The 12,735-nt window shown below is 44.0% G+C and overlaps 1 protein-coding gene across 1 annotated transcript in view; it reads right to left on the bottom strand.

Annotated features, from left to right (window-relative positions):
• Window positions 1-3,869: 3,869 nt before the first annotated feature.
• Window positions 3,870-12,735, bottom strand: part of LOC143291003 (two pore potassium channel protein sup-9-like) — a 98,285-nt gene continuing 89,419 nt past the window's right edge. Inside the window, exons 4-5 of the mRNA XM_076600591.1 lie at window positions 4,939-5,253; window positions 3,870-3,889 (exon numbers count right to left, since the gene is read on the bottom strand). Coding sequence (XP_076456706.1) covers window positions 3,870-3,889; window positions 4,939-5,253 — 335 coding nt within the window. The remainder of the gene's footprint in view (window positions 3,890-4,938; window positions 5,254-12,735) is intronic.

Below are 12,735 nucleotides of genomic sequence, written 5' to 3' on the forward strand. Positions count from 1 at the left end.
TCAAACACTCTTTACAGACCTCCATTCGTCAAACGACATCATCAAACAAACCGAGAAATTGTGTCACGAACGTGTTCAACTTGTCGCACCAGGAGGAGAACACGAGAGGCGGAGGAAGAAAAGGTGGCGTGATGACGTCGAATCGTTGCATGTGACGACAACACGGACAGTACGTCAATGACGTCACGTACAGGCGTGAGTGATGTGTACTTAAGTGGGAAAAAAAAAAGAAAAAAAAAAGGAACAACTGTGCATCAACAGGACTCGTGCAGACCATGGGAGTGACGTAATGAGTGACGTTATAATGTGACGTCATGCCTTCTGGCGCACACACCACAGACGTCTTGGTGAGACAGAGATCAGGGGGTGGGGCGGTGGTGGTGGTGGTTGAGAGAGAGAGAGAGAGAGAGAGAGAGAGTCAAGTGTTAATAACTAAGATATGAATAAAAATCACGTGGACAAAAAACGGTGTCATGCCGTTTCTTCATTCTCCCGATCATGTTTCAAGAGCTCGTGCACAATAACAGCATATACTCGCGACGGAACAAAAAAAAAATGTATAAAAAATTGAGAAAAGACGTGTCAAACGAGCAAGTGATTATAAAAAAAAAGAAGAAAAAGAATAAGAAGAAGATTCGGAATGAAAAGAACTGTGGCTTCTTTGTTCTGTGCAAGTTAAAAGAAAAGGAAAGACGTCACAGTCTCTCTCTCTCTCTCTCTCTCTCTATATATATATAATATGAATCATAAATCCAAGCCCAGATGTCTTCGATCCTTTAAAGACAGACAGACAGTTAGATAGACAGACAAATACAGACAGACAGACTATCCAGATAAAACATCAAAAGCGACACCCCCCATCCTCAATACCGGCTGATACACAGGAGAAGGAGTCACTCTTCAATCTCCTGTCGTCTTTGAAAACCATTACCACGTTCCCCAAAATCCCGACCATCCTCTGTGGACCGTCACTGTTTCTCTCATGCCTCAGTGACCCGCAACACTCGGAATGACCATCCTGGCTTCCCCGATACCTCTCTGCACACGGTTCTCCCAGCTCCGGCCTTGAAGCCTGCTGCCTCTCAACAAAATAACCCTCCCTCCAAAATCACTCTTCCCGGATTTTTTTTTTCTTTCTTTTCTTTCTATCTTTCTACTAACATGTATGCTTAGGACCCCCCACCCCCCCCCCTCCCCACCCCTGCTCGAACCAAAACGTATGGCCAACGCAGTTTTTCATACCAAGCCCCCCCCCCCCCCTTTTTGGGGGGGTGGGGGGATCAACTTCCTCAGCCACTCCGTCACCCATCTTCGCTGTTATCTTTCAAACCCAGTCTGAAGATCCACCTTTTCCACTCCTGATTCATTCTCAACAGCTCATCCGGTTTCCAGTATGAACTAAAAAGACTATTTGTGAGTGAGTGAGTGAGTTTTGATAGTTTCAGAATTTGTTGGTAGTATTTTTGATCGTGTACTATTTACGATTGTGTGCTATGACTTGTGTGTGTGCGTGTGCTTGTGTGCGCACGTGTGTGTGTGTGTGTGTGGGGGGGGGGTGGTGGTGGATAGTTTTCAGTGATGGGTGGTATCTTGTGTTCAATTTTTCCTTTTTGATAATTACATGTGTGCTCTATCTGTAAACGCTTTGGGCTTATTTTCAAGATTAAGCGTAAATGCTCATAATGATCATAATAGTAATAATGTACTTATAAGTTTTTACCTTTCATCACTCTGAATTTAAAAGCTGCGCGTGCATGAGAATGACTTGTGCAAGCGCTTGGATTATTTTTTCTACATTTTTTATTCAGACAAAGGTTTACAGACACAGAATTGATATGTTTTGTGCATTAGAAAGTACAGAGTAAGCATATAATTAAGTTCTAGGTACTGACAAGTCCACAACAGCAGAACAATATATGTTCAATGGCAAAATTCCAAGGTAGCGTTGTATAGCTTAATCTTGTATTGAACAGTTACAGAGTGCCCACTTTTCCACAAACTTGTTATATTCCATAATTATGTTAAAGGCATACTTGTCTACTTCATATGCCTGTTTGAGGTCATTTTTGAACATTTTGTAGTGTTGGTTTTACTTTGTTGATTCTCCATTTGTATACATAAAATTTAGCTATCAATAGCGCTTGGATTTTTTTTTTTTTTTTTTTTGTTGTCACTGCGCAATGATTCGGCGCTATATAAATGCTTTATTTCTTATTCTCCAAATTGTTGTTCTTGTTGTTAATATCATTCTTATTGTTGTCGTTATGATTATTATTATTACTATAGTCACTGCGATAGTCTATCATTATCGTGACACTAGTGTAACACCATCCTGGCTGAAGTTTACGTTTACGATGCTGTTTGACAAAAGAAACCCAACAAAAACGAAACAAGCTATATTGAACAGAAAAAACAAAACCAAACAAATTGCAGCCTGATCACGAGCAGAACGACCAAGCCTGTTGTACGACCTTCAAAGCTGGATGTGAAAGCGCACTGATTTCTTTCAGCACATGACTGAGCGCTATACAACCACCTTCTTCTTCTATTTATTTACTATAAAAACGAATGGGCTGAATTTAATTCATCGGAAATCGTTCTTGGGAGAGTCCTCCCCCCCTCCCCTCCCCTCCCCCAACCCTTCCCTTGGAAATTATGAACAGGAAGTGGTGGACAAAGTTTTCTTTTCCTGATTACACCATTTCCTTCGTAGGAACGGACAGAAATGGGTGGACGACTCCCCCCCCCCATCCCCCCTCGTCCCCCTCTCCCTCACCACACCCCTCTTAATTTTTTTTTAATATCAAATATCTAGATTTTTTTTTATTCACTTAAAACTCAGACGATTTGTGGGCTCTCTCTCTCTCTCTCTTACATCAGGCTCCTTTTTTTTTCTTCTTCTTCTTTCTCTCTCGCTAAAATCTTAAGGTGATGAAAACAATCTGCGAGTGATACATTCCGTATCGTTAAATGACTATCACCATCTCCTGTTTACTGTTAGCAACGAGCTATTTTTAGTGAGGAGAGGCGTGCGGACTGATTCATATGCGTCACACCAACTATGGCGTTAAAAACGCCACTGTCGAAATCGCGGAAAACATGAAAGGCAGATTCAAAAGGCGGTCGAACACAGACACTGACCATATGAAGCTGATTGTCAGTCTGAATCATTCTCTTCTGTTCCAACAAAACAAATTTTGTGTGTGTGTGTGTGTGTGTGTGTGTGTGTGAGAGAGAGAGAGAGAGAGAGAGAGAGAGAGAGAGAGCATTTGACGACCAAGATAAAACTACCTGTATATAATTACAAGGTGACAGAATCTATTCTATTCTAGTAACATCGGAAGAAGAAGATTTGTGTGTGTGTGTGTGTGTGTGTGTGTGTGTGTGTGAAAGAGCATTTGACAACCAAGATAAAACTACCTGCAAATAATTAGAAGGTGACAGACTCGATATATATATATATATATATATAGAGAGAGAGAGAGAGAGAGAGAGAGAGTTGGACTTCCTAGATAAAACTACCTGTGTATAATTACAAGGTGACAGACTCGATATATATATATATATATATATATATATATATACACACACACACACACACACATACATACAGAGAGACAGAGCATTTGACTACCTAGATTAGACTACCTGAATATAATTACAAGGTGATAGACTATATATATATATATATATAGTATATGCAAATGTGTTTATGTATATATATATATATATATATAGAGAGAGAGAGAGAGAGAGAGAGAGAGAGAGAGAGAGAGACAGAGAGACAGAGAGACAGAGACAGAGACAGACAGATACAGAGAGAGACAGAGAACACAAAACTGAGGAAGAGCCTGGAAGAAGGACGTCTGTCATCTGTTCATGTTCACACCTGACGGGTTCACCATGCAGTCAGCTTCACCAGTGGCCCAGTGGGTAACGCGCACCAACAAGGAAGCGACCGTCCTCGGGTTCGAGTCCCAGAAACGGACAGGGATTTTTTAACAACCCCCCTCCACCCCCCCCCCCCCCACACACACACCTTCCCCTCCACATGATATTTAGTGGTGGTCTGGATGCAAGTCATTCGGAGGAAACGATAAACCGAGGTCTCGTGTGTTCATAATAGAACCCACGACAAAAGATGTTTCCCTGAAAAAAAAAAAACCTACAAAAAACCCACAAAACATTTTTGACAGCAAACCATAAACTTGCAGGCAGAAGAAGAAGAAGAAAGAAAAAAAAAAAAAAAGAAAAAAAAAAGCGTGGCGCTGCGCTGTGGCGACGCTCTCTCCCTCCCCGGGGAGAGCAGCCTGAATTCATCACAGAAAGAAATCTGCTGTGACAACAATACAACAACAACACATCACAAAACAATACTTATCAACAAGCCAGGAACCAGTCTGTTCTTATAAAACAACACACCCCATTCCCTCCCCCCCTCCCCCGCAGACAGACAGACACACACACACACACACACACACACACACACACCAACAGTAGCTCTAGAAAGACAACGAGCAAGTGAAGACAAATGTTAGGGTGGTGTTAAAAAAAGAATTAAAAAAAAAAAAAGAAACGAAAAATCTGGAGGAGGAGCCAGCCCCTCCCTTGGGCCCTGAAGAAGGGAGAGCAGTGAGTAGGGGGGTGGGGGTGGGGCACAGGGGCAAGGGGGAACAGGGGGGTTGGGGGGGGGGGGGACAGGGGGAACAGGGAGGTTAAGGGGGAACAAACAGGACGCCGAGGGTGGTCGTCAGATGGAAGCCCGCTTCAAACTGCACAGCTCCTTCCAGGCCACCACAGACCCGCCCTCCTCAGGGTCCGCCGTCACGCGCTCCTCAGTCTCGTAATGTTGCTTGGCGAAGCCCCCCTCCACCGCACCACCACCCCCTCCTCCTCCTCCCTTCCCACCACCGCCTCCACCTCCACCACCACCACCACCTCCTCCTCCTCCCCCGTGGTGGGCGGCGGGGTTGGCGTAGGAAGAGGAAGAGGACGCGCCACCAACCCCGCCGCCGTAACTCCCTCCCACCCCGCCGTCCTTCTTGGAGAAGCGCAGCGCCTTGAAGAGCTTGGATTTCCGCCGGAACTTGCCCGAGCGGAGGTTGTAGCAGGAGCACGAGCACACCGAGATGCGGTCGGCGAACTCCGGCTGCTCCTGGGCCGCCATGACGACGGCTCCGTTGGTGGGGATCACCTCGTCGTCCAGTCGTATGGAGGTGATGGCGGCGGTGGCTTCCATGTCCCCACACTGGTCTGCAACACACACACACACACACCACCAGGTTACACAGTGTTTGAACGGAGGAGTGGGGCACAGCTAGAGCGGTTGTTATTTATATCCCGTTTGTATGATGGTCAGTCGTGTCCGACCATAACCATCGGAACAACAGAGGTGGTAACTGCTGTCCCACCCCCGAAAACGGAGTATGACTGCCTACATGGCGGGGTGAAAACGGTCATGCACGTAAAAGCCCACTCGTGTACGAGTGAACGTAGGAGTTACAGCCCACGAACGAAGAAGAAGAAGAAGAAGAACTGCTGTCCCGACGATCTGGGCTAGAATTTGATTAAAGCGGAGAGTGTCTTGCCAAAGTTACATCCCCACTCTCTCGGCCTAGAGGTTTTTTTTTTTTGGACAGTCGGCGTTGGGATGGTCCCCAAACGCCAACTAGCCCCCAAGGCTGCAGCACTAAGAGCCAGTGCATTTTCCTAGTTTGAGAGTCATAGTCCTTCACAAAAGACTAAGCTGTAAGTGACTTCCCATTTCATTGAAGAAACCATTGGTAATACAGCTCTCACTCTGCTGTTGACCCAACTGGAAACTTATGTCGATCTGTGATATAAGCTCATACACACTGGCCATGTCCTAGAAGACGGGCGTAAAACCCCTTTCACTCCCTTTGTGAGGATCTTTTTGGTGTGGTTCTGCCACGCCTGGAGCCAGTTGCAGTGCTCGGACGGAAGAGCTTTGTATTTGTTATCTGTATTTCTTTTATCACAACAGATTTCTCTGTGTGAAATTCGGGCTGCTCTTCCCAGGGAGAGCGCGTCGCTACACTACAGCGCCACCCCCCCTTTTTTTTGTATTTTTTCCTGCGTGCAGTTTTATTTGTTTTTCCTATCGAAAAGTATGGGACAACTCTTTTGTTGCCGTGGGTTCTTTTACGTGCGTTGAGTGTATGCTGCACACGGAACCTCGGTTTATTGTCTCATCCGGTAACCCGCTACTAATTGTGTGTAGTATGGAACTGACCAATGGCGTAGTTCGGTCAACGTAGGCATTTAGTCACGTGTAATTGTCAAAAAAGTTAGAACCAAGCAATGCAACTAGCACCTGGTTTATTGGTGCATGTCTTGACAAGGGTGAATGTGATACGTTTTATCTTTTGCTGTGACCTGAAAGAAACAAAAGAATGGGAGAAAAACCCCGAAAACCTCAACCATCTATTCAACACAGCCATTTCACCCACTCTAGGAAGACATTGTCGGGAATGGCCAGAGGGCAAAACTGATGCGGAAGTCAAGCTACTCACAGAAGAAAACAGTAAAGAAGAGGACATCATCATATACACAGATGGCTCAGTCACCAGAGACCAATCCGGTTGGGGATTCACTGCGAAACAAAATGGAAAAACAGTTAGGGAAGAGAATGCTGCCTACAAAGTCACAACCTCCAGCCTAACGATGGAAGTTGAAGCTGTGACACATGCCCTCCAGTGGCTATCGTCCATCCATACGCCCGGAAACCAACATGCCATGATTCTAACATACTCAATGAACCTCATACAGAAAATTGAAAACGGAATGGGAAGCCCAGAGTGGCATAAGGCAATGCGCAACTTTCAGATAAAAAAACTCACATGGTCATACTGCCCGGGACATGCAGGAGTTAAGGGAAATGAGCGAGCTGACAGACTTGCTGGTAACGCAACACCAACGAGCGGCCTACATCAAGAAAATCGGAAATCCTCAGAAAAGTCAAAGAATATCAAAAAGAACAGGTACAAGGCCATCACACCATCGATCGCCTCAAAGAAATAAAAGCAGAGAGCGGGAGCGGCCGTAAGTCTAACATGAAAGGTAGAGCACGATGCTTTGCAAATCGAACAAATATCGGCATCATTTCCAAACCAACATTGCGCAAATTTCTTCAAAACGGAACAGAGTCTCTGTGGGCTTTTCCAAATACAGTAGACTGAGCAACGCACTAGACGCCACATTCTTGGCATCAGAGATCTTTTCCCATCCCTCTTGCGGCCATCAGTGGCAGCCTCTGTGCGTGTGTGTATGTGGGTGTTTGTGTGTATGTGTGGGTCTGTGTTTTTGAGTGCGTTTGTGCATGCGTGAGAGTGTAAGTGTACACAAGTGTCAGGAGAGTTCTGTGCATGTGTGTGTGTGTGTGTGTGTGTGTGTGTGTGTGTGTGTGTGTGTGTGTGTGTGTGTGAGGGGGAGGTGGGGGTGCAGGGAGGAGGTGAGATAGAGGATGAGGTATGTGAGTGTATGCATGCCTACACTGTGGGAGCATCAGGATATTGGAACGTATATATTATATATATATATCTTTGTATATATGTGGGGGGGGGTTGGGGGTGGGAGATATGGGCGTGTGTGTGTGTGCTTGTACAAGTAAGTGTTCATCTGTGTGTGTGAGTGTGTGTGTGTGTGCGTGTGCGTGTGTGTGTGTGTGTGTGCCATGGAAGCTGCGATACATAGACTAGAAACTCCGAGTGTGTGGAGGAGGGGGTAGAGGAGGTGCAAGGAAATTTGTGGGGTGTGTGTGTGTGTGTGTGTGTGTGTGTGTGTGTGTGTGTGTGTGTGTGTGTGTGTGTTGGAGCTCATGTACGTTTATATGTATTTGACTGTGCTTTCATATCTATGAAACTGCGTTTTGGGGGCATATCTGATGCATGTGTGGGTGTATGTGTGAATGTGTGTCTTCATGTTTTATATTTATTTGCTTATTTATCATCATTGTTGTCTTATTTATTTAATTATTTATTTATTATTACTATTATTTTATCATTATTTTCATTACTATCTTTTTTTTTTCATCATAATTATTATTTATTTATCTATGTATGTACGCTTATATATATATATATATATATATATATATATATATATATATATATGTATATATATATGTATATATATATATATATTTTTTTGTTTTTTTCTCAAGGCCTGACTAAGCGCGTTGGGTTACGCTGCTGGTCAGGCATCTGCTTGGCAGATGTGGTGTAGCGTATATGGATTTGTCCGAACGCAGTGACGCCTCCTTGAGCTACTGATACTGATACTGTGATTTGGGCCTGTGTGACGTGAGACTGTGATACTGCCTCTGTTGTTGATTTATATATCTTTATGTCATTTAGTTTGAAGTATGTAAATTTTAGCCAGTGTGGTGTGAGACAGTCTGCAATATGTATATTGTAGCAAATGTGATGTGAGACTGTGTTGATTTATTATCATTATTACTATTTCTTTGTACATATTTTACGTCACTTAGTCTTCAACTTGTATATATTTTATTGTAAAGCGCGGTGAGCCCCATTTGAGATGAGGTTAACGCGCTATATGAGCCTGCATATCATTATCATTATTATTATTAATATTCCGTCTTCTCCGGAAATTCCCGATTTGCTACACACAAATCGCAGTACAACAGACAATAGAAAGGCAAATGGAGCAAAGGAGACTTGAGCATCCATGGGAAAATCATCATCATTAAAACATTTCTGCCACGCCAATTTATATACATAATTCAAGCAACAGGACTACAAGACCGTGCACTTTCTGAAATAAACAGAACGTTGTATTGATTTGCTTGGCAACGTAGAAGGTCTAATAGAAACGCCTTTGAGAAAGTTAAGAGGACAATAATGGAAGTTTCCCAGGGTGGACTGAATATGGTAAACGTTCACAAAGTCCAGGAATGTTTTTACTTGCAATGGGCTGGGAAACGTTTTGCATCAGAAAATAAAAAAAACTGGACATATTATTCCACGGTGGCACTTTGGAAAACTTGCAAGCAAGCTGGGGGTGGGGGGTGGCTGACACCCATCAAACATAATAAAGCCTGTTTCACACTTCGTATTCTCTTTCATAACAAACAACAAAACAGCAGCAGCAACAACAGCAACAAACAACACAACGAACAGTTACCAAACAACGCACACAAAATGTCAATGTCATCCGTAAGCACACTGTCTTTGTAAGTCATAATGTGTAGGTCCTTCAGTGTTTATTCAACAACTAAAACAATGGTCTGGTTGAGAGAAAAACAAAAAACAAAACAAAACAAAAAACACACAAAAAAACCAACAACAAAAAACAAACAAACAAACAAAAAAGACAGACACATACGGTTAAGAACAAAAACTACACACACGACCCGAGATTCTTAACCCTTTCCCCGCCAGTCAATATAGAGTGCAAAATTCCCTTGTGTTACACAGAAAACATGGTGTCTAAGAATAGCCCCTAGTGATGTGTAGAAAAGATGGCCTGTCCTACCACCAATCATAGAGAGCAGTAGGTTCATGGATAACAGACCCATGATCTGGTCACCCTTCAGTGACATGGGTCCTCTACCTAGCTGCTGCATATTTGCGAGTTTGGCAGTGAAAAGGGTTAAGGGACATACAGGATAATCGAAAGGAAGAAAAATATCTTCATCGCTAACCCTGTTTAAAACACAGCTTTCCAGCACAAACAACGGACGAACCTGACATCTGCAACCACCAGCGTGCCCGTGACGGGGCATTCAACAAAACCATTCCTCATTCCGCGCACAAAACAACACAACGCCCAGCTCCAAACCAAACCATCTGGCTGGCAACCAAGACCCACCCACCAACCAACCAACCTACCAAACCATGAAGCATATATTCCTTAGTTGAGCAAACAATCATGCATTCGTGATTCTACAGCCACAACAAAATCGTTTCAATTTTTTTTCTTCTGTTGTTGCTTTTTTCTTTTTTTTCCCCCACCAGGGTCATTTGTTGGTTTGCTACCAAACATACAGTTTTGATGGAATGTTGATTACAAAGATAATCTGATTGTTGTCTTTATAGTTTGATGAAAGTGAAATTTAAAAAAAAATCACCCCTCGCCTACGCTCTTTTCCTTTTTTCTCTTATAAACACACACACACACACACGAATGTACACGGGTACGCAATACGGGTTCGCGCTCGCTCACACACACACACACACGCACGCACGCACGCACTGTAGATACACGCACTTCCCCTTCCAATTCCACACAGCTTTCAAAACCCCCCCTGGGGTATCATTAACCTTGAGGGACAGGAAGGCTAACCTCACGTCCAAAAAGATTTTTTTTTAAAATAAAAGTAAAATCAAACCACTACCACCATCCACTCTCAGCCTCTTGACACTTCAACCATAACTCTCCTCAGCCCACTCAAAGTACATCCCCCCTCCCCCCCCCCTTTCTTGAAAGGCTCATCCCTTCTCTTATTTTTTCTTCTTTTTCTCTCTGTCTCTGTCTGTCTGTCTCTCACTCTCCCCTAAGGATACGGAGGAGGAGGAGGAGGAGGAATTTTGTTTAATCGGTGATTGAAGACATTTTGTTAAAGTATTTATGAATACATTTGATTATTATCGGTTAGAAGGGGTAGGATATGTGACTGAATGGAGGGTTGGGGGAAACTGGGCAAATGAGGGTGAAATGTGGGTGAAATTTGAAAAAAAAGAAAGAAAAAAAAATTCTAAATACAATTACAGGAAATTACTTAAAGGACTTCGGAAAAGAGAAGTCGTTAAACTGACAAGCGAAACAACTGATAACGAATGCAAAAAGTCAAAAACATCAACGTTCTCAAGTCACTTGTGAAGACACACTTTCGTGTACATAAGGCTTCATCAAAGGATACGGGCTTTACAAACTATGCAGTACTTGCAATACTAACGAATCGAATAAACACATACCACGAACTAGAAACTGACAGAACAGGACTGGTGTCTTTCTTGGTTATGTGCCAATATCGAATCACATAATAATAATAATAATAATAATAATAACTGATCTGGCAATTCTCAGCTGGACAGTTGCGAGTCACCCTCCAAATGGGGCGGTCATCAGTGACAAACCAACCAAGTTAACTGTATGGTGCAGACCCCTTGTATTCATGGCGTGCCCTGAGGAGAGAGCAGTCTCGAAGATTGGGAAGTCATGCACATGCAAACACTGCTCCTAACTGCTGTGATTGTCAGGGTAGGAGTGGGGGGACGGGGAGAGGTGGAGGGGTGGAGGGGTGGAGGCAGGATGATGTTTGATTACCGCCCCTCATTAATCCAGAGCGCAAAAGAAGAAATAGAAGAAGAAGCAGATTGATTGATTAACTGGTTGGTTGAATCTTTAATGGGTAAAGAATTAGGCACAGTAAAGACCTTTTCTACAATTCTGCCCATTTGACGACACAAAAAATAAGAATAAAGAAATAAAATGATGAAAAAAGATAAAATAATAACGACGATGAAGACGAAGAAGAGGAGGAGGAGGAGGAGGAGGAGAAGGAGGACGAGGAGGAGGTGGACGAGGAAGAGAAGAAGAAGAAGAAGGAAGAGGAGGAGGAGGAGGAGAGGAGGAGGAGGAGGAGAAGAAGAAGGAAGAGGAGGAGGAGGAGGAGGAGAAGGAGGACGAGGAGGAGGTGGAGGAGGAAGAGAAGAAGAAGAAGAAGGAAGAGGAGGAGGAGAAGAGGAGGAGGAGGAGGAGGAGAAGAGGAGGAGGAGGAGGAGGAGGAGGAGAGGAGGAGGAGGGAGGAGGAGGAGAAGAGGAGGAGGAGGAGGAGGAGGAGGACCACGAACAACAAAAGGAACACCACATCCGGTAAGGCCGGACTGTAAAACATGCATTTAGGTAGGCATATACTTTTATTCTGACACTTCCATCCCCTTCCCTCTACCCTCGAGAGAGAGGAGAAAGAGAGAGAGAGAGAGGAGAAAGAGAGAGCGGAGAAAGAGAGAGAGAGAGTGAGAGAGAGTGGAGAAAAAGAGAGTGAGAGTGGAGAAAGAGAGATTGAGAGAGAGAGAGTGGAGAAAGAGAGTGAGAGAGTGGAAAAAGAGTGGAGAAAGAGAGAGATTGAGAGAGTGGAGAAAGAGAGAGAGAGAGTGAGAGTGGAGAAAGAATGAGAGAGAAAGAGTGGCGAAAGAGAGTGAGAGAGACTGTGGAGAAAAAGAGAGAGAGAGAGAGAGAGAGTGGAGAAAGTGAGAGAGTGGAGAAAGAGAGAGTGAGAGAGAGTGGAGAAAGAGACAGAGTGAGAAAGTGGAGAAAGAGTGAGAGAGTGGAGAAAGAGAGAGAGAGAGAGAGAGAGAGAGAGAGAAAGTGAGAGAGTGGAGAAAGAGAGTGAGAGAGTGGAGAAAGAGAGAGAAAGAGTGAGAGAGTGGAGAAAGTGAGAGTGGAGAAAGAGAGAGACTGAGAGAGAGAGAGTGGAGAAAGTGAGAGTGGAGAAAGAGAGAGACTGAGAGAGAGAGAGTGGAGAAAGTGAGAGTGGAGAAAGAGAGAGACTGAGAGAGAGAGAGTGGAGAAAGAGAGAGACTGAGAGAGAGAGAGTGGAGAAAGAAAGTGAGAGAGTGGAGAAAGAGAGAGACTGAGAGAGAGAGAGTGGAGAAAGTGAGAGTGGAGAAAGAGAGAGACTGAGAGAGAGAGAGTGGAGAAAGTGAGAGTGGAGAAAGAGAGAGAGAGAGAGAGAGAGTGGAGAAAGAG

The sequence above is a fragment of the Babylonia areolata genome, chromosome 16 (assembly GCF_041734735.1).
Source record: "Babylonia areolata isolate BAREFJ2019XMU chromosome 16, ASM4173473v1, whole genome shotgun sequence".
In the NCBI taxonomy this organism is placed as follows: domain Eukaryota; kingdom Metazoa; phylum Mollusca; class Gastropoda; order Neogastropoda; family Buccinidae; genus Babylonia; species Babylonia areolata.